This window comes from Hyalella azteca, unplaced genomic scaffold (genome assembly GCF_000764305.2).
Source record: "Hyalella azteca isolate HAZT.00-mixed unplaced genomic scaffold, Hazt_2.0.2 contig17334, whole genome shotgun sequence".
NCBI lineage: Eukaryota > Metazoa > Arthropoda > Malacostraca > Amphipoda > Hyalellidae > Hyalella > Hyalella azteca.
In genome coordinates this window covers 94,956-115,864 of record NW_025947121.1, presented here as the reverse complement: position 1 = coordinate 115,864, position 20,909 = coordinate 94,956, and the positions used below count along the sequence as shown (strand labels likewise).

The following is a 20,909-nucleotide window of genomic DNA, read 5'->3' as shown; positions in this document are numbered from 1 at the left end:
TGCAGCGTAGTTTCCTGCAATTATATAGAATGTAAGTACGGGTAATCCTTGCCCGATGGTCAAAGAATCAGTTTCACCCTCATTGGAAGGTTAGGCGTCTAATTTTATTTTATTCTTTTTGTATTTGTATTTAGGCAACTTGTTCTTTAGCTTTTGACTTTGGTGGATATATATGCTGTGATTTCTAATGATATCTGTATGCTGTGGGTTTGAACGCTTTTTAGATTAGCTACTTATAGGATCTTCAATTAAAATTGTGGCAATGAGACCTGGTTAATTAGTTCTCAGTCGTTCGTACATTTTCCTCTTTAGCTGCTGTGATTTTTGCGGCATCTTGCTTAGCGCCAATCGCATGATTAAGCCATCATCTCGACTTCTCACCCGTAAACTATCATTGCCATCATCCCATTAAAATGTTTCATGGCGCTGCTGCGTGGAACATAGCGAAGGTTTCGATCCCCGTTTCTTAAAATTGTATTAATATGTCCTACCAGTACGCATTACTTATCAACAGATAAAACTCGGCAAAATCAGATTAGTTTATCTCTTTTTATTGGAAGCAGAGCTTGAATACTGTTTCTGATATCCGGTCTGAATTTAGCACATAAATATTTTATTAAATAAATATTCTATTAATAAATAAATTGTGAGCAAATTCATTCCATTTTAATTTTATGAAGATACGAGTCTGTTCTGAGGCAATTTGAGCTGCCTTTCTTCCCAATAAAGGTTTTCGTTGCACTGCCAAAAAACGTAACGATTTAGACTTGAGTTTAGCTAGAAAAAATGTGACTATTGCATGGTGAAAATGCCTGTCCCTTCATTTCAGTGTTGCTTGGCAGATAGCTCTTTATATATTGGCTTTCTATGTTGTTTTTCATGCAGATTGTTTCTGCTTTACGCTTTTCGTGGAGTAATGGGCGCTCTTCAAACCCATGAATGAATTACTGTTATTTTGTGGTGACTGCTTATGTTTTAGTATGAATATTCTAAAGGTTATAGTTTCACATATGGCTATCTTCATCAGTTAAGCTTTTCTCACACTGGCGCTCATTACATTTCTTAGTTTGATCCATTGCATTTCATTATTTCTTAGTTTGATATTAATCTTTGATATTAGTTTAAGTAATCTACATTCAGGGATCCTTTCTCCTGTACGAAGTTAATTAAGTTAAATTTAAAGTTGTTCTAACTGAGGAAATCGATTAACTCGACTTCATTAATCCTGATTGAGGCGAAGTGATTTTACTTATTTACTGGCAAAGTTTAACGATGCTGGCAAAATTTGGCAAAAATTTAATTTTTTTAATTTTTGCTTAAAATTGGCAAAAAAAGAGTGATCCTGGCCACCGATAAGGCGCCTGTCAATTTCACATTAAAATGATATACTGCATCATTTTTTTTGAAGCCTTTATTTGATGCATACAATGTTAGTTATTTTCCATTCTTGGCCGTGTGCAATTCCTGCGAGTGCTGTAGTTAAGCTAAGTTAAAAGATTACCCTAAATATTGTTATGTTTTCAGTAGAGAGATGGTAACGTTCCTAAGCTTGCGCTACTAACTGCTAACTAGAAACTAACATTAATAGAACTTTATTGTCGGCCCTAATAAGCTATATAAGCATTCTTGTGAGAATGAATGGTGAGCATAGCTGTGGTCTGATTTTTTATAAGGCTGCTTCGCTATTTGAAATGCTCGCTTCCTTAGCGTGCGTTCAAAAATTCTGTACATTAACGATTAATTCTCACAAGATTGTCTTCCAATAATAGTTTTTTTCTTAGGCTTGCAGAGAACTAGCTTGACTAAGCTTGCAACGTAGCCTGTGATAGTTAAGGGGTAGTGTGCTTATTAGGCGCCGCCCCAGCGTGGCCAGGGGCTGCTACGTATGAAACACGTATTATGGATACTTAGGATAAGGATATTGACTGGGATATGTTGCGATGTCCACCACTGATGTGAATGGTTGGATATTGGCCACTGTTGTAATTGGCGGGATATTGGCCACTGTTGTAATTGGCTGGATATTAGCCACTAGCTGTTGTAATTAGCAGATTATTGGCCACTGTTGTAATTGGCGGGATATTGGCTCTACTTGTAATTAGCAGAAATATTGGCCATTGTCTGTGATGGACGAAGAACCTGGTAATTTGCCTTATGAATTAAAATAGTCCGATTTTGCAATAAAGTCTTCCATTAACTAATCCTTCTAATAGGTTCCAAGCATTTGCCCGTTTTTTATTTTTAAAGCTTTTTGCGCATCTCATTTACTTGGCATCCTAGATCGTTTTTATAACATGCATAGATTACTTTTCTGTAATTCAAATTGTTCATAGTTGCCAGGAACTTGTTCGCTGTTATAGGTACCTACTTCTTTTCTGCTCAAAAATGTTAATTTTCCGACATTATGTGCTATCGAATAATAGGTTCATAAAGATTTGCTAAGTTCTACCGGGAGTATCGTGAAATGCGGTATTTCTACCCTATACACCCCCCGAGTCGTGGTGCTCTACGCATATCTTAAAACAAGAGTTAATATCAAAGTTTGATAAATGTCACATATCGCTGCTCTGGGCCATATACCACTTTCTTGTCTCAATGTAATAGCAATAGCAACTTCCAATACTTCTAGTCAACTAATTTAATTAGATTTTATATTCATTTCCTGCAATATTCATCAATATTGGAGCTTGATGTGCAATCACATTTGCATCAAATACTTGTTCCCTCGCTGCCATAGCCATTTTACCTTCAACTTCTGTTGCATCAAAGACTTTTTACCTCGCTGCTACGGCAATTTTTTTAGCTTCATTTCCTGAATGCGTAAGAATTTATTGGATTCTGAAGTAAAACATTCGACAATTTCTTGCAGATCCGAGAAGTTTAGTCAAAACTTGAGTTCCTCTTCCTCTTAAGGAGCCGTTATGGTTAGAAGTATCAGTTCATCTTCACATTTGATGCTCAGAGAATTGAGAGTATTAATGTACGTCAAGTGAGGTTAAAAAGAGAAATTTTATTCAAATTTTGGAGTAACTTGGAAATTAGTAAGCTCCCTATATTTTCTAGATCGTGGTTATCCTTTTATGACGATAAGCGGTAAATTAAACATTTTTTGGTATGGATTTAAGCTTATACTTATTGCTTTGGCTTGCAATGAAAAATAAATAGACTATTTCACGCATAAAACTATTTCGTTCAAGTAGTATCTAAGCTTATCTATGATGCTACTTAATCAATCTAAACAAAATTCGGTTGCAGGAGCAGAATAGGGCGAAATTTTTAGCAATTATTGACTTTCTTGTCTATCTGATAGTGACATTCTATGTGTAAGTTGACCTATAACAGTGTGGCATACTTATTTTTCAGTGTACGAATCCACGTTCACGGAGACTTGGTATCTGAATGTGTATGCCTAGCTTCTTCATGTCTTGTGTGGTGCAGCCGAATACATTTGATGACCCTATACATTTATGTGGCGAACGCATTATACAAGGGCCACACATGCATCTGTATTTGTGTGGTGAACACAGACGTATGAGGGTCACACATCTGTATTTGTGTGGCGAACACAGACTTATGAGGGCCACACATCTGTATTTGTGTGGCGAACACATACGTATGAGGGTCACACATCTGTATTTGTGTCTTGAACTTGTATTAGCACGAGTGCCAAAATATGTCGCGTAATGTCCACCGTTTCCTGTAACGACGATTCATTAATAATGCCTTCATTTCATAACCGATTACGCTTGCAAGAATGCGAAGAGTAGTCCTAAGTTTTGTAATACTTCTATTATAAAGCGTCAACTGCCTCAATATGTATTCATTCATGAAAATAATATATTCTGCCCGATAGATCTGTCGAGCAGCGTAGCTTAAAAGTTATGAGGGTTTTCGGTCGTAAGCGCTGGTTTATATAACTATTCTTATACACCCGCCTTGAAATTTCGTCAAAATTACCTTGATATTGTATCGTTACTTGCTATTGTATCATCAACTGGAAACGAAGAAAATCTTCAAATTTTTTTACCGCGAAATCTCTTTGTCCAAAAATACTTCGTTAAATCTCGTTTATTCGGAATTGTTTCTTTTTCAAAATCATGTAAGTGCTTACTGGGACCAGAATCACGTGTTGTCGTGCACTCTGCACCTGCATTTGCGTGACAATTTATAATAGTATGTTCCTAAAGCCCAATTATATTGAATGTCATGTAATTGAAGACTATTGTGGCTATTCAATTCATCCGCTATTTAAATAAAAGTGTTTCCATCTAGGACAACTTTTCATCAATCCAAGCGTTGTCATACTTAATATTTTCTGTTGTATTTGAGGAGGTTGTTACTTCGTGCGCATTTTTATTGTTAACATCACGAATAAATGTGTCGTTTATCTCAGTAATAAATCAGAAATGTTTATTTCTCTGGTTTCATTTCCCCTCGCCTTGCCGGTAGCAGAGCACGTACGTCTCTCGTACCCTCACCCATCACCTCTGCCACACAACCCTCGTCTTAAATCTCTGATTTCTTCACATTCTGTATTTTTCATTCTCTGTTCATCACACTTTTCTCCACACTGTTTTACCCACATCCTCTTCCTCATACTGTTTTCACACTTTTTCCCCTCATATTTTCCGACGTTACTCCATTTTCACTTTACCCGAATTATCACGACTCTTTTTTTTTTCCTATTCTTTCATGGCACTTTTCGGCCTATTTTCCATTCTACTTCCCCCCCTCCTCCCATTTCCCCAACTAAATTTCACGCTCTCCCCAACCCCTTTTTCCAGCTCCCTCCCCTTTTCAACCCCTCACCCCGATGTGAGGGGCAGTGAAGCGTGTCCGAGTCTCAAGGTCCCCCCCATCCCGGGCCCCTCGGGACTATAAAATATTTCTCTCCCCAACAAACCCCCCAACCCCTCGGGGGATTGTTGTTTCGCCTCAGCAACTGCATCCTTCTTGCTCCTACAGCCGCGTCTACTGCCTCCTCATGAGTGTCTGGGACCTATATCACTTCATCTGCTTAATCATTCAACTTTCATATTCATTTACAATTCACATCCATTAATAATTCATATTCATTGATAATTCATATTCATTGATAATTCATATTCATTAATATTTAATATTCATTAATATTTCATATTCATTCATAGTTCACATTCATTAATAATACATATTAATTCATATTCAATATTCATTCGTAATTCATATTCATATAAAATTCATATCCATTCACAATTCGAATTCATTTATATATCAAATTCATAGTTGTAGTTCTATTCATCAATTGTCTAACTTTGAGCATACGCTGCCTATAACCTCTGCTAACATTTTGGTGCACGCAATATAGAATGTGACTAACTTCTTATAACATTTAATTCCTTTAATTTGGTTCCTGTAAAAAAAAAACTCTCGTTCTATTCAATCTTCATTGAAACTCGACCTGACCTGACCTCTGTTATGGTGACAAATGGAAGAGTTCAATATATACTTATTCCACAGACCGATGATTCCATTCATAAATATTACCTCCGATGTGAGTATCTAGCCGTTCATATAGATAGCAAAACGATCTAAACTCGCTTAATTAAGTGCTCGTAGCGGTCGATTTTTCGACTATGATTGGTTGGTTTCAATTAGAAAGCCGTCTGTGACTGGCTGACAGAGTTACGAAGTCTTAACTGTTCTTGATAGTACTGTCCTGGGTCCTCAGCTGCATGCAGTCTAGTTATATAATATCGGAATACATTATAATGAAAACAATATCATGAATATAACGTTATTAATTGCTGCATCCAGAGATAAAAGGACGAGGTCACAGAATTGAGCGTCATAAATATGGGGATGTGGTTAGGTCGTTGTAGCGACACGCTGCATGGCGTTCAAGTCATAATTGCTGCTGTAAAGAACGCAACATGCACCAATAAAATACAAAGATAGTTGACAATATTCAAATTCACTTAAAAAGTAGAGGAGGAATCTTCATATGACAAGAATTTGTAAATGCTTGGCAGCCCTGAAATGGATAGCAAAGTGCTAGAAAAATTCCTAAAAGGAATATGCCTTACATATTAATAATGTGCAAGAACTGCTATTAATAGTAATATTCAGTGCATATTAATAATGTTCAAAAAATATAACTAATGGAAAAATAGACCTTGCAGATTCATAGTGTACAACAAATTGTGTTCATTAGCGATATGCAAAACACTCAATATGCGGTTGTTGTTTTCATCTGTCGTCTGCTACCAGTTGATGTAAATCTCTTTGGTGTAGTTTATGTCACAACGTGTAAATCAAACGAGAATCCTGAGCAGTTTTGATGGGAATGTGCCGAACTACACTATGTAACTAATACAAAGCCGGTGCCTTGTAACTGTAGCGTGTGTACTTTTGTGTGTATCGTGTGAATATAGCTTGTCCCGCGCCGTTGCTGTCCTGGACAAACAGTTCGCGTTGCTGTGTTATGGTCACGCTCATATGTTTGGTGGCCAAGATTGGTTATGGTGGTAATGCATCAGGTTTTGATGTCATGTGTTTAGTTTAGATGGTTTCAATGCCAATGTATTTGGCTTCAAAGGCCATGCACTGCGGTCATGCAGTGCACTTCGTCATCCCTGGGCGTTTCAATAGCCCAGCTGATATAAATTTTGGTGGCGATGGACTGGGATTAAATGGCCACTTGAAGAGTTTCCATGGCTATCAGTTTTATTTATGTGGCCACGAAACGGGCTTTAATGGTAACACTATTGGTTTCTATGTCTACGGGATGAGTTTCACTCTCCACGGCATGGGCTTTGATTTCCATTGGACTGGTTTCTATGTGTAAGGTGGGTTTCCATTTACACGAGAGGGTGTTAACATATCACCGTGATGGCTTAAAATATCTACCGGTTGACTAGTGTTGTCCATATTATAGCCTACTATGTCCACGTGATTGCTAATGATTTCCTCATGAAGGCTTATGATTTCCACATGGAGGCTTATGATTTCCACGTGATTGCTAATGATTTCCACATGAAGGCTTATGATTTCGACATGAAGGCTTATGATTACCACGCGATGGCTTATGATGTCCACGGGTTTCCGTAGCGCAGCGTGGATTTTGAAGTCTCGGGGTTGGTTATCACGACCACATGTAGGGTTTCGATATCCGTGAGATTTTCCTCAATGTCCACGGGATGGGTTTCGGACCTGCCCATTTGAAGTTCACTATGTCCATTGTCGGGGAGTTGACAAACGATGCAGCTAATGTCGCTCGAGATTACCTCTGCTTGCTTTTCCCTGGGCGAGGAAATTCCTGCGCTAATGGAGATGAGGCTGTGGTGTGTAATGTATGTTGTGGTATTGTTTGCTTTGTGTGTGTGTTGTGTTGTGTGTGTAGGGGTATTGAGTGTGTGCTGTGTGTATTGTTTTTGTTGTATGTGAGCAGAATGTGTGCGTGTAGGTAGGTGGTTTGGTGTATTTATTTGTGATGGGTTCACTGCGCGTGGTGTGTTGTGTGGGTTGTGTGGTGTTATCTGTTACGAGTGTGTGGTGGTGAATGGTAGTGCATGGTGTGTGTGTTTGATGTGTGTAGGTGTGTTTATCATTACTAGGGATGGGCTGGGGATTTATCTGGATGCACTCCCCCTTATTAATTACTTTGGCCGGGGTGTGGGAGGGTTAACCCAATGGTTTGCGTTTGGATAGAACTGAACGATTCATTTACTGTTGGAAACAACTGTGAAAAAACGGTTTGACCTGCGATCTAGTGGTAGGCCTTCCCATGAAACTAGACCGTTTCACCGTTTTTTCCAAATTTCGTAAGAGTCCCTTGTGCTTAATTGAAAAAAAAAAAACGGCGACACAGTGTTTTATTTCGCAGGTTACGGTCACAGAAATGTCGGTCAGAGCGTTTTATACCTCGTTTTTTTTTAGCATCGTTGCGCTTTGTTGGGGAGCACATGCTTAGTCAACAGGTGCAGACACCATAAAGTGGCATGTCCATGTCCCCGATTTTCATTTACCAGCAACGAAGAGTTGTTTATGTGCCAGGGGCGGATAGAGTCTATATAGCAGGGCTGCCGAAGAAGTGAAAGTCGGATTCCTCTTGTATTGCTCTGGGAGCCATCGTTGATTAACCGAATTATCTGTTTACCTGACCATAGCATTGTTAAGTATAACATACACAGGGAGGTTCTATACAGGGAAAACTTAATAATCACTATTGAGTAACCTTACCATCCCAAAAGATCTGAGTTTTGGGGAAAGATTATTGAAATGCTAGTACCAAGCGTCCTGGTGCGAGTGCAACTTCATAACTCGCGAAGAAAATCCTATAGCGGATTTTATCCTACAGTGGATTGTTGAGATGCCACTACAGGAAGGAAGCAGCGGCATCTTGCACCAGCGTCCAACCCGAAGGGCGAGGCGAAGTTTTAACTTGGAATTCATCGTTCAAAAGTACATAAACATGCAGATGTCGTATATGTGTACTAATGAATGGCGTGTGTACAGGTTTGTAGTGTGGTGCAGATCATAGCAGAGTCGTGTAGAAATTATTAATGCAGTGCAGAGTAGCGCACAAGTATGCTATTCAGTGCAGAGCAGAATAGTTCAGTGGTCTATGTTGCCGAGCTAATCCTGAAACGCTGTGTGCAGAGCGTTGCATATATTGGTTGCTCTGTCGTGCATGACTGTACTGTGCAGAGCTGTGCAGAACAGTGCAGGACTGTGCAGATCCCCATCTTTATTTTTTACCTTCTTTCTTCTCCCCCATTACCCTCTTCATCTCTCTCTCTTTATTCCACTATCCGTCATTCCAATTATTACCCGCCATCTTTTCTTTCCAAATTTATACTTCCTTTCCTCCTTTAACCCCCCCTCCGTCAACCCCCTTCTTCAAACCCCCCACCCGCGTATTCTGGGTCCGCCCCCGCGGCTGCACCCGCCGTGTACCCGGTTCCTAGTGCCCCGGCTCAGGCTTAACCGGTTCGGCTGGGCAGGGTTGGGTTGCCCGTCTAGCCTTGACCTGCTGAACCCCTGCCCAGCAACAGGCTCAACCGCCCGGGGGGGGGAGGAGGGCTGTTTGTGTGAGGGGGTGAATATTTAGGGGTTAGGCAGGGTTGAGAGTTAGGGTGAACATTGAAGGATAGGTTTAGTATTTAAGGTTAGGAAGAATTTGGATCGATAAGGGTCAGACTAAGGATTAAACGGATTGAAGAATATATGTATATAGTTTTATGACATGGTAGATATGAATGGTTATTACTAAAGTCTAATAACTTAGGTCTTTTTTCATAAGTAAAGCTTAATACAGCCTGATTTCGATGAAGTGTTCAACAGTTTATGTAGTTATATTGTTAAATTAGTTTTAATTTATTATTAGCAAATAGTAGAAGATGTTTCTGACTGTCCACTTGTTATTTTGAATAACAGAAAATTAGTGATTGTTGAAACAACACAATTTAAAGAAAACATTATCTTTACCGTGCGTTTATGTAACTAAATCTACTCCGCAACTAAATTCGTATTGGTAGTACCGCTAAAAATCAACTATTACATTTTGTACATTCGGGACGTGTTTTGGACTAGAAATTATTTATCGCGCTAGAATCTAGAATGGTATCTAGAGATTGGGTGCAAGTCGAAAATTTTATTACTGCTTAAAAACTCATAAATTCTTGAATACTTTGGAATCGTCTTTGATGATTGAACCGTTTTACGAAAAAATTATTTATTACTAACTAACAATGTAACCAGACTAACGATGTCCCATGCAGTACGAAAGAGACTTTTGCTCCTATCAACAACCTGAGATGTGTCTTCAGCCCTAATACTTAATAAGGATCTCAATAAAATATGTGAAGCAATGTTGATTCGCCAGGGTTGGCCCTATAGTGGAGAAAATGTGTCTTGAGCAGAGAAAATCCGTTTTAATAAAATAGAGAAAATCCGTTTTAATAAAATAGATAAAATCCGATAAACGGATCCGCACGAATCCGTTTATCAGGTATGAGTTCTGAAATCATTGTTTATTAAATATTTATTATTTTCGTATGCTTTTGTTAGAATATGCCTCTAGAATAATAGAGTTCTTTAAAATAAAATTGTGAAGAAGTAAAGTAAAAATATTTAATAAAGTAAGAAAGCACGATGAAGAATTCGCCCGAGGGCTGCGGACCACCAGCGTGTAACGCTTACACGTTTCAAGACTTGAGATTATCACGCCGTTTTTAGCTCATAAAAGTAAGACTTAATGTAAGAAAGAAGTTTGTTTAGGTTACAAGATAGCCCTCGAATGGGCCTCAGAACACCACTAAAGCATTGTAAGTGCAAGGTTTTCCCTCGTGGGACAATATGGCAACACTCACTCAATAGGCTTTTGTTTCCAAGCGTGAGGGAAGATGTGGGATCTGCCTCTTGGGTTTCCCTCATATTCAGCGAAGTTTCCTGAGAAATCTAGCGGTTATTTCTTTATATTTTGAGGTAAGTATTTTAGGCCTTGTTGTTATGAGCAAATGTTTGCCTATATTTTTTATTGAAACATAATCTTTAGCCTCGCATGTAAATATTACAATTATAATTTTTCTCTTTGTCGATACAACAATTATTTTGCTGAAATTCCGCTGAATGATACATTTCTAGATCTAATATTTATTTTTTACAATAAATGCACTAAAGCGAAGAGAGTAAGACTTCATTTCCTTTTTTATTCTTGCTCATATATGTTAGCCATTTTATTGTTATAACACTAAATATGCTAATTAAACTACCGTACGTAACTTAATCACTACTTCTTATCCAGTAATTTGGACGTGTAGAAAGGGAACTAGAGAGGGAAGATAATAAATTTAATCAGGAAAATAAAAGCTGGTGAACTCACGAAAAAAATAAAAAGTATTTAAAAGGTGAACTACAGACGTTTATTTTAAGGTAGAAATTTTTGAAAAAGACTGACGCCACATAATCAGAAAAAATATAAATCAATTTACTCATTAAATCGTGCAGGAATAATTTTTAACAGAAAATAATTTCCCTTATGCTAACAATTATTCATACTTAATTCTCTATTCTTTAGCTCATCGATCAAGACGACCGAGGGTAGGCCATAATTGCAGCGTCATTGTACCCTCTAATTGCTTCCGCTCTTCCCTCTCATCACCGTGCCATCCCGGACATTCCCAGTCCCAATTCCCAGTCCCCACTCCCAGCCATCATTCCCATTCCATGACACGAAGCGTTTCCGACACCTGTCACCTCGCGTGGCCGGCCTCGCCCAAATAGTTACTAATAAACTTCTTATTTGCAGTAATATTGGGCCGATTATTATACTTTTTTATTGAAATTTGTAGTGTTTTAATTCGGCTATCATTAATCAGTAAAGTAAATCAGTAGAAATCATCAGTATCAGTAAAAATCAGTAAAGTAATATTATTTCAGTATTGTAGCTTATAATAACCCAGCTCACTTAGATGTGATGACCAGGTGAACAGGATCGGGTTAGCATTCCTGAAATTCCTGTGTCGAGAATCCTGCAGGATTCCCACCTGGCGAGCAGGTGTCGATGCGTGCTGCTATTTGGAGGACTGAAATTGTTATATTTTTTATTGATCTTTTGCTCATAAAAAGCGTGGCCTTAATTTTGCGGACAATTTTGTTAATTCTGTAAAAATTTCAGGGATTGAGAACTTATTTAGAACGAATCGATATTGTTGTGTCGCTGAAGTTTAGTGTCGACTAACTAAATAAAGATAAAAATTTAGAAAAAATATTAATTCAATAGAACAAAAAAAGGTAAATTCTACAGCATGCGTTCTATCTCATAATGGATTTTTCATCTTTTCTCAAATATCTCTTTTTAACTTTCAACAATAATAACTTTTTCAAAATAACTTATTCAATTCCATGTGATCCATTGCTTATGTTTACCTTCACTTTAACTTGAATTTATAGGTAAATATTTCCCAGAATATTCCAAAAAATTTTCTCAGCCCAAGAAATTTCTATCAACAAGAAATTTTCCTGATCAATCTCAGAATATTCGTACTTAAAAACCTCGATGTCGTCTATATTATGAATGTTCGCTCTGTAAAGTCTTCTGCTGTATAGTGTACAGTCTGCCACTTTAAAGTGTGCTGCTGTACAGTCTACAGGTATATTGTGTACAGTCCACTGCTAGTTTCCTGCTGTAAAATCAACTGTTGTAAAGTGTATACATTATGCTGCTGTACAGTATACTGCTATATAGTGTACTCTCTGATGCTGTACAGTATGCTGCTGTATAGCGCACATTCTGCTGATGTACAGTTTTGAATTCAACGTCTTTAGTAATATTCATTAATTACAAATTTAACATTTGGAATTATTTACCCATTTCGATTTTTCTAACAAAATGCATAAAAATTATCGAATTTCTTACTTTAAATCGCAGTTCTAACTTGTTAATTTTCCGCCTTATCTCGTCTGGAAGGCTGTCAGGATGAACAGGTTGATAATTACGCTATAACGAGACGCACTTGCCTGGCCTGTGGCCCAGCAACTCATGCATCTGCTGTGACACGCATCGCTGAACACAACACGCGGTGCAAGCTCTTCGCTTGATATTGCAATTTTTATTGAACTGTCTTCTTATCCATCACTTCATTTTTTTCTATCACAATTGTTGATATTGCTTTTTTTAACCGGAATATCTTTGTTTGAAGAGGCGTGGGATATTTTCATGTGTTCGGAGAACACATGATATATTATTATTATTATTATTATTATATATATAATATATTAATATATATATAAGTATAATTTCGGAGAATGTTGTATAATTTGACTGTGACCCATGAACTGTGTCTTGATGCTCGATTGTTAAAGATTTAAGTAACGCTTTTTGATTAGATAGGCTATGCTGATAATTAGAAACGAAGATATAGAAATATCTCTAACAAGGATTTCGAAATCACGAAATACCTAAATGCTCGGACTAAATCCCGTAGACTTTTACAGTATACTGCGGTATAGTGTACTTTCTGCTGCTGTACAGTATACTGCTGTATAGCGCACATTCTGCTGCTATACAGTTTTGAATTCAACGTCTTTAGTAATATTCATTAATTACAAATTTAATTAACATTTGGAATTATTTACCCATTTCGAATTTTCTACGAAAATGCATAAAAATTATCTAATTTATGTCACTTTAAATCGCTGTTCTAGCTTGTTAATTTTCCGCCTTATCTCGCCTGGAAGGCTGTCAGGATGAACAGGTTGATAATTACGCTATATCGAGACGCACTTGTCAGGCCTGTTGCCCAGCAACTCATGCATGGGTACACTTTTATTGAATTGTCTTCTTATCCGTCACTTCATAGTTATCTATCACAAATATTGATATTGTTTTTTATAACCGGAATATCTTTTTGAATAGGCGTGGGATATTTTCACGTGTTCGGAGAATGTTGTATAATTTGACACTGACTCATGAACTGTGTCTTGATGCTCTATTTTTTATTTAAGTAACGCTTTTCGATCAGATAGGCTACGCTGATAATTAGAAACGAAGATATAGAAATATCTCTAACAANATTTCGACATCACGAAATACCTAAATGCTCGGACTAAATCCCGTAGACTTTTGGCATAATCAAATAGTCAACGGAGATTGCACGTCGTTTTTCAAATCAACGACGATGCTAACAAAGCTAACAAAGATTACAAATATTTACAAAATATCGGAATAACCTTGACAAATCTGCTCAAAGTCGTTTTGAAATCCGTTCTGAAATCCGTTAATTAAATTATGTGCGAAACATTGACTACTAACAATTAAATATTTATAGTTGCCTGAAATTTAGGAATATTATAACGGTTTATAGCTAGAAATAAGGTTCAGATTAAATGAAAAAAATGCAACTCCTCAAGCTCAATCGAGGTAGGTTTAACAATTTCACATAATTTCAAATACCATGAACTGTAATATGGCTTTGATAAAAGAGGATAATTATATATTGTACAGCGTTTCTCGCCAATATTTCTTAATACGCTGTACAATATATAAGACCAATATTTTTTAATAATGCGATAAAAATACCATACGTTTTCGAAGGTCCTACACCTCATACATCCTACACTTAAGGCATCCTACTCTTCATTGATACTACACTTCATGCATCCTACATTTCATATATTCAACTCTTCACATACACTTCATACACTTACAATTCATTCAACCTATACTTTACACCTTATTCACTACACGTATCACACTCTTCAATTATCCATCACTTCATAAATGCCGAATTAAATTAGTGACATGAAAATATTACTTTTTAACATCAATTATAAATATGCGTACATGTTCGCTGTAAATTTTGGTTAATAGAGGTGAAATGAATGTAGTTATATATATAACTTCCAACAAGCGCGCACTCTGGGCAACCGCAGCGACTTTGAAATTGAACGGTTTGTTGCTCGTCGCTCAGTCTGCCACTCGGCAGCGCCGTGCGAGGTTGGGTGTGTCGTTGCTGTCGGTGCGCCGAGCTGACATAAACCTGTCATATGGCAACCCGCATCGACAACGACCGCACTCGTACTTACGTAATTCATCTTCGTATGCGCTGTTGATGGGATAATTTACTTCATTGACTCACGCATCGCTCAATGTGTTGAACAAGTGGCTCATTTTCAATTGAGTTCTGATAATTGTGAACAGAAATGTATTGATGATATGCCCAATAAAATTGAAATATTTAATAATTGAAGTGTAGCTCTATAGCATCCATATTATCTCGGAACTTCGTACAGAGAGTAAAAAGCTAATTAATTTGTTATTTTTCATCTAATTTCATGACAATTTCAAATGTTTTTCGTTACAGGTTACAGACGAAAATCTTTTAATTTTACGTTTACATTTTTTTATTATAGTTAATGAAAGTGTGCGAGATTTGAGAACTTAAGATTTAAACAGTGATTTAAGAAATACATTTTTACGTCATCCATCCTTGAAATATGAAAGGAACATCAGCCTAGATTACAGACCTCATTTGACGCAGTTTGCCCTATTTCGGACCATCCGACCATTGATGATCAATGGTTAACCGCCCCGATTTGTTGCGGCCTTCAATAAAAATTATAAGTCTTTATTTAATCTCAGTGCTGCTGACACTCGTCGAATAATTACAGTTCAGTGGAAATTTATATTCGCATAAAAAAGTCAAACTTTCATGGACATTTTTCAAATTAATGAGATAAATAGAGACTTCGAAAATTTTGGGCTCAAAACAACGCATTGCGAATTGCAAATGCTTATTGAGTTCCATGCAGTTTTGAAATAATTTTATTTCAAAAATTTAAATGAAAGTAAATCCCATGAATAAATTTATTCTGGATATTTAATTCTGGAGGTAGCGAGGAATCTGCTGTCGGATCTCTACTAAATTCGCCATCAATGAGTTGTCACTAACTTTCCCCAATGATGAGTCACACCGATAACATGGGTGATGAATTATACTGTGTTGAGTCATGTTCATCAGGATCATTAGATTGTCCTAGATCTGAGCTAGATCTTGCGATCCTCGATCACGATAAAACGATCGCAAACTTGATCGAGTTAGAGTCGAAGAACACACCGCTCGTACCGCGTCACAAACTCGAGCCTGCGTGCAGGAAACTGGTCGTCACNGTACCGCGTCACAAACTCGAGCCTGCGTGCAGGAAGCTGGTCGTCACTTGGATGCTTGAGGTGAGACTTCAACGTTATTTCAACTTGCGTACTTTATTGAAATTTAAAGGAAAAATATTATTTACTGATGAATGAGCTAAATGCAGGATAAAATGTGCAAAAGTCGGAATATGTGCAATTAATTTATTGTTAATGATTGAGTTAAGCCAATTAGCATGCTGATTTTATCTCTATGTAGTGCTTCGAGAATTTAAATATTTACAATTAAATTATAAGATAAATTCCAAATTCTTTGCAATTCGTTTCTTACTGGAAAATTTAAAAGTTTATTTATACGATCGATTGAGTTTATTTAGAATTATTCGAACGTTTGTGACAGTTTGCGCTGCTACAAATTTGTGGCTACAGACCACAACAAAGTTTATTAATGAAGTTCGGATGATGAGTGTGGATGTTGAGTGAAGCTTTGATGGTGAGTGTGGATGGTGAGCGAAACTCAGATAATGATTGTTAGTGATGAGTGTGGATGATGAGTGTGAATGATGAGTGTGAATGATAAGTGGAGCTTTAATGGTGAGTGTGGATGATGAGCGAAACTCGGACGATGATTGTTAGTGATGAGTGTGAATGATAAGGGGAGCTTTAATGGTGAGTGTGGATGATGAGTGTTTACAGTGGTAGCGCTCAAGTATTCGGTGAAGTTGTCACTCAATCTGAAGTGGGCTCTGGCTTCCAAGAATTGGTCCTCCAGTGGGTGACAGCTTTTGTGCTGCAGTATACGCGTAGTTATTACTATGTAAAATAAACAATAGTCACCTACTGAACAACTGCTATACTAAGTATCCACCTAATTAAAGTGATTGGCGGGACAGAGTTATATATGACGTGGCGTTTCCTTATCGCTCTCGTAATTGAATTACCTTCGTGGAAATGTTCATTTCATACTAACACGTTGTTCGTGTGTTGTTTTTGTACTACCTGCCTAAACTCGATCGTTGATTCGAATCATATTCTGCGACTATGTTATACAATTTTTAGAGGATAACTCTTTGAACTGTGTATTTAAAATCTATTGATATTTACCTATATTCAATTACTTAATAATATGTTATAATACTGGAGATTCTGATTCAGGTTGACTAAATATCCAATATTATTGAAGTATTTCGATAAGTTTGATCACACACTTCTTCACATCTTGAAAATTCCTCTAATAATACGTACCATATTTGAGCAGAAAGAACATACTTTTGGAACACTAAGTAATAATCAAGCCACACTCTTGCAATTCATTGCACTTGAGGACAAGGTCGTGAACGGCTGAAGCCTTCGCTTATTGCGCAACGGATTGCAGTTTTTAATAAAATTGATTTTCAAAGTAAAAAATACATCGATTGAAAGTCACTATAACAATATAACAATAGCAAGTAGATGTTTATAAAGAAATTTGTTTTCAGTTTAAAAAGAATCTTCGCGAGCAGTCATATATACTGTATATTTGATGAAAATTTGTTCGTATGTTATATAGGAGCCTATAGCGTCATTATTATTAATTGGTTAGTTGGGGCGCGTATCCAGGATACCTATCGTGCTGTAGTATCTGAGATTATATTTCTACTAATAAATCATTAGTTTGCTGCTGGGTTCTATGAGAGGATAAAATTTTTATGTTTACTTGGCAGATTAAATTTCCAAAAAAATGAAAATAAAATGAAATGTCCTATTCAGTACCGGAGTTCTGCTAAGAACTGCATGGTGTGTTCCCAATTTATTCCAGAATGCAATTTTTCCATATAACTTATTATACATAAATAAATGATATTTGTAATAATATACAATAATATACCTTAAATCCCCCCCCCCTCTGAAGGTGTGTGAGGAGCAACACTGCGAGGACCAAGTCTTCGTGGTGGCCGTCTCACTTTTGGACAAATTTCTGAGTGTAGTGTCCATCCGCAAGACGCAGCTGCAGCTTCTGGCCGCCGTGTGCCTGTTGCTGTCCTCCAAGCTGCGGCAGAGCCACTTCCTGTCCGTCGACCTCCTCGCGTATTATACGGACAACTCCATCACACGGGACGAAATTACGGTGAGTCCCGGCGCACTATACGGACATAAGGCGCGATGAAGAAATTCTAGAATGCGTATAATTGAGCAACTGTTAATTTACGCCAGGAGATGTAACAAATAAATATTTTCCTACGCATGAAATGTGAAAGCCATGACCGGTACAGTAGAGTTTATGCGGCGCAGATCGAGGAGGTTGAGACGACTCATAATTAATTGCAGAGTCGGGGTAGTAATATCCACTTTATCCAGCCCATACATAACGAGCGTGATGGTGCAGTATTTCTCTTCAATCACCATCGCTTGACCGTCACATTCACTCTAAAACTTGCCATGTCACTTCGGTCTCTCCGTAACAACTCGTGAAAGTCAACCGCTTACTTGCATGCGGGCATTTAGACTCGCTTGTTACAAGTTCCAAAAGAGAACAGTTCGTTGCAGCTTGAAATTTGACCGCCCCAAAACCGACGGGTAAAATCATGGTTGAATTATTAATTCAACCATGGGTAAAATAGCATCACGTCGTTAAACTTGCAACTCATCCGACAAACTTTGAACTATTCTCTAGTTTCCTGTCTCTGTACGAGTCGTTACATGGTATATCAAATTTATCGTATGAATGAAATGATGTGGTTATATCAATAAGAATTTCGAAACAAATTTTAATGTCGCAAAATACGAGCATAATATTTTTGCTCACAATAATACTTGTGCGAATGTGTTGAAATCTTCTATACTAGTGAAAACTGTGTCCTATTATCCGCGCCGACTTCTGAATTAATGACGTCGGACTATAAATGTTCCGCGATGAATTTGATTGGGACATCGCGTCGCCCTCGTCCCAGCTGTCCAGCTTTCAATTGCAGGCGGTAAATTTGGCTTCCGTCGTCGTCCATAGCATGAATTGACTTCATTTTACGACCAGGCGTTAGAACTGCAATAAAATTAGTCACACTTTGACCACACATCTCTTTTCTCGCTGCCAACAGCAAGGACAGCTTCCATGATCGAAAAACAGGGTCTTTGAATAGCTGCGGTCAAATTTCAGGTTGTTGACGTTCCAAACAATAATTTTATTGATTATGGAGTCATTTTATGCTCCTGATAATGACCAAGAGAAGCTACAAACCAAAATCCGACTTTACTGCCAACAACTGAAAAAAATACTTATTTTTCTTATTTTACGGGACAAACCAACAACCACGTTCCTGTAGCATGACAATAACTCAATTTAGAAACGGAAAACTCTGGATTGTGGCAAACGTGGGCACGCATTTGAAGGCTGCCACTTCCCCTGCATTAGAGGAGGCCTATGCCCCTAGGGGAGGCCTATGCCAAGCCTCCCCAATTCGAGCGTCCGAACAAGATGACCATGTCGACCGCAGTTTCCTCTTTCCCTCAGCGGCCTGACCACGAATATTTCAGAACCTCAGCCTGTTCATTTCTCTTGCATTTCAAACTGGGCGCACCCATTCACTTGACCAGTTCACTCCCCTTCTCTGAACCAGGCTACAATATTGAACTGCTTCAAACCATGGCACGAACGCGCAAAATGTCGAGCTTGAACTAAATTAGAATTTTAAATTTTATTGGGAGCGAATGTTGGCTCCCAATCCAGATAACAACCACCGAAATTATGTAGTTAGTCTGGTACTACATATCCTAATGTTTCTTACAAACTGAAAACATCCAACCGACCGCTGCTGCGTAATTATTTCCTATAGCATCTCCCCTCTTGACTTGCATTTCAACGGTAAAGGTTCTGCAGATCCTGTTCTTCTCCCCTCAACTTTTCCCTCAACTTCGGTGTCACATTTCAACGCACAGATCAAGCAGTAGACCAGCCCGGTTGACCACAGTCTAGAGGCCCGGCTTTCTTCATTTCGTTGATTTAGAATTAACGTACATTCCCTAACATACAATGGACCTTCAGAGATCAGAAAAATTAAAAATATGCGTACTTTGGCCATTTTTCAACTATATTTCGTTGAATGAAAATCGGAGTTATAAATTTCCATTAATTTCTTCTCGTTAAATTTTTCATTAGTTCGAATTTTTTTTAAATATGAGCTTGTATTTTGTTAATAATTTGAGCCCAAGTTAACGAGCGGGACAAACAAGTGAGATAGGTTGATATTGGCCAATAAGAACTTTACTATCCAGGCCAATGATGTGGGAGCCTCAAATTTAAACATTAGAAATAACATTCTTTGAAAGAACTTGCAGTTGCGTAAAAACTTAATGCTTTAAGAATTTAATTCAATGATTCAACACAATATTTATTTAATTTTTGTTTACTCTGTGGTTCAAATTGAACTCCTGGCTGAGAATAGGGCTAATCGTTCTACCCCGGCATGGAACTGCTTGATTTCAACACTCAGTCTGTCCTGGAACTCGTCTCTGCCGCCTCACTTTCTTTTGAATTTGTCAACCGCGAAAGCCTATAGAAAGGAAAGCCCAATGTTTGCTAACACAAACCATGAAGACTCAGTTGAAAAAAAGACTCCTGCATGGTCTCAGGATGACGAAGTCCACAAAAAAGACCTCCGGTCTTGGTATGACAAAGTCCTTAAAAAAGACCCCTGGTCTTCTTATGACAAATCATTAATCGTGAGGCCTGCGTCATCCACTCTATTCTGACGCTTCAAAAGCCCGTAATGATCGCCAGGATTGTGGTTTGCTTTGGTTTTTATTTCGGCACTTCATTCGTCTTACTTTGTGGGCGAGTGGTGGTGCCCCGACTGCTCGACAAATCATCTCAGTACATACAATCAAAATGGACTTAAAAATGTTCTGTCCTTGCAAAGGGATTATACTGTTCTTCAGTTTATGCTGGGAAACGTTGCATGCTCACCGAAATGATAATTTACGCCTTGCACTGTTTAACAGTAATAAAATATTTCTCACTACTTATACAGTGGAAATAAACTCCTTTTTTCATGAGCTCCTGGTATTATGCCTTTTAATTTTCATACTCTATTAACAAAAATAATTCTTGGTTGTTTTAATTCTATCGGTACCTTTTAGTGTACCGATAGTGTACCAATTGCCATTTAATTCGTTTATGATTCTTGTTATCTTAATTAATATATTGCCTAGTCTATTGAATTAACCATAAATCATAAATCCCAGTGATTACTTACGAATAAAATATATATTGTAAAAACAAGTTGGGGACAAATAAATAATAATA

At 37.6% G+C, this 20,909-nt stretch overlaps 1 protein-coding gene across 1 annotated transcript in view; it reads left to right on the top strand.

Annotated features, from left to right (window-relative positions):
• Positions 1-14,529: 14,529 nt before the first annotated feature.
• Positions 14,530-20,909, top strand: part of LOC108673623 (G1/S-specific cyclin-D2) — a 30,373-nt gene continuing 23,993 nt past the window's right edge. Inside the window, exons 1-3 of the mRNA XM_018161478.2 lie at positions 14,530-14,560; positions 15,504-15,712; positions 17,523-17,738. Coding sequence (XP_018016967.1) covers positions 14,530-14,560; positions 15,504-15,712; positions 17,523-17,738 — 456 coding nt within the window. The remainder of the gene's footprint in view (positions 14,561-15,503; positions 15,713-17,522; positions 17,739-20,909) is intronic.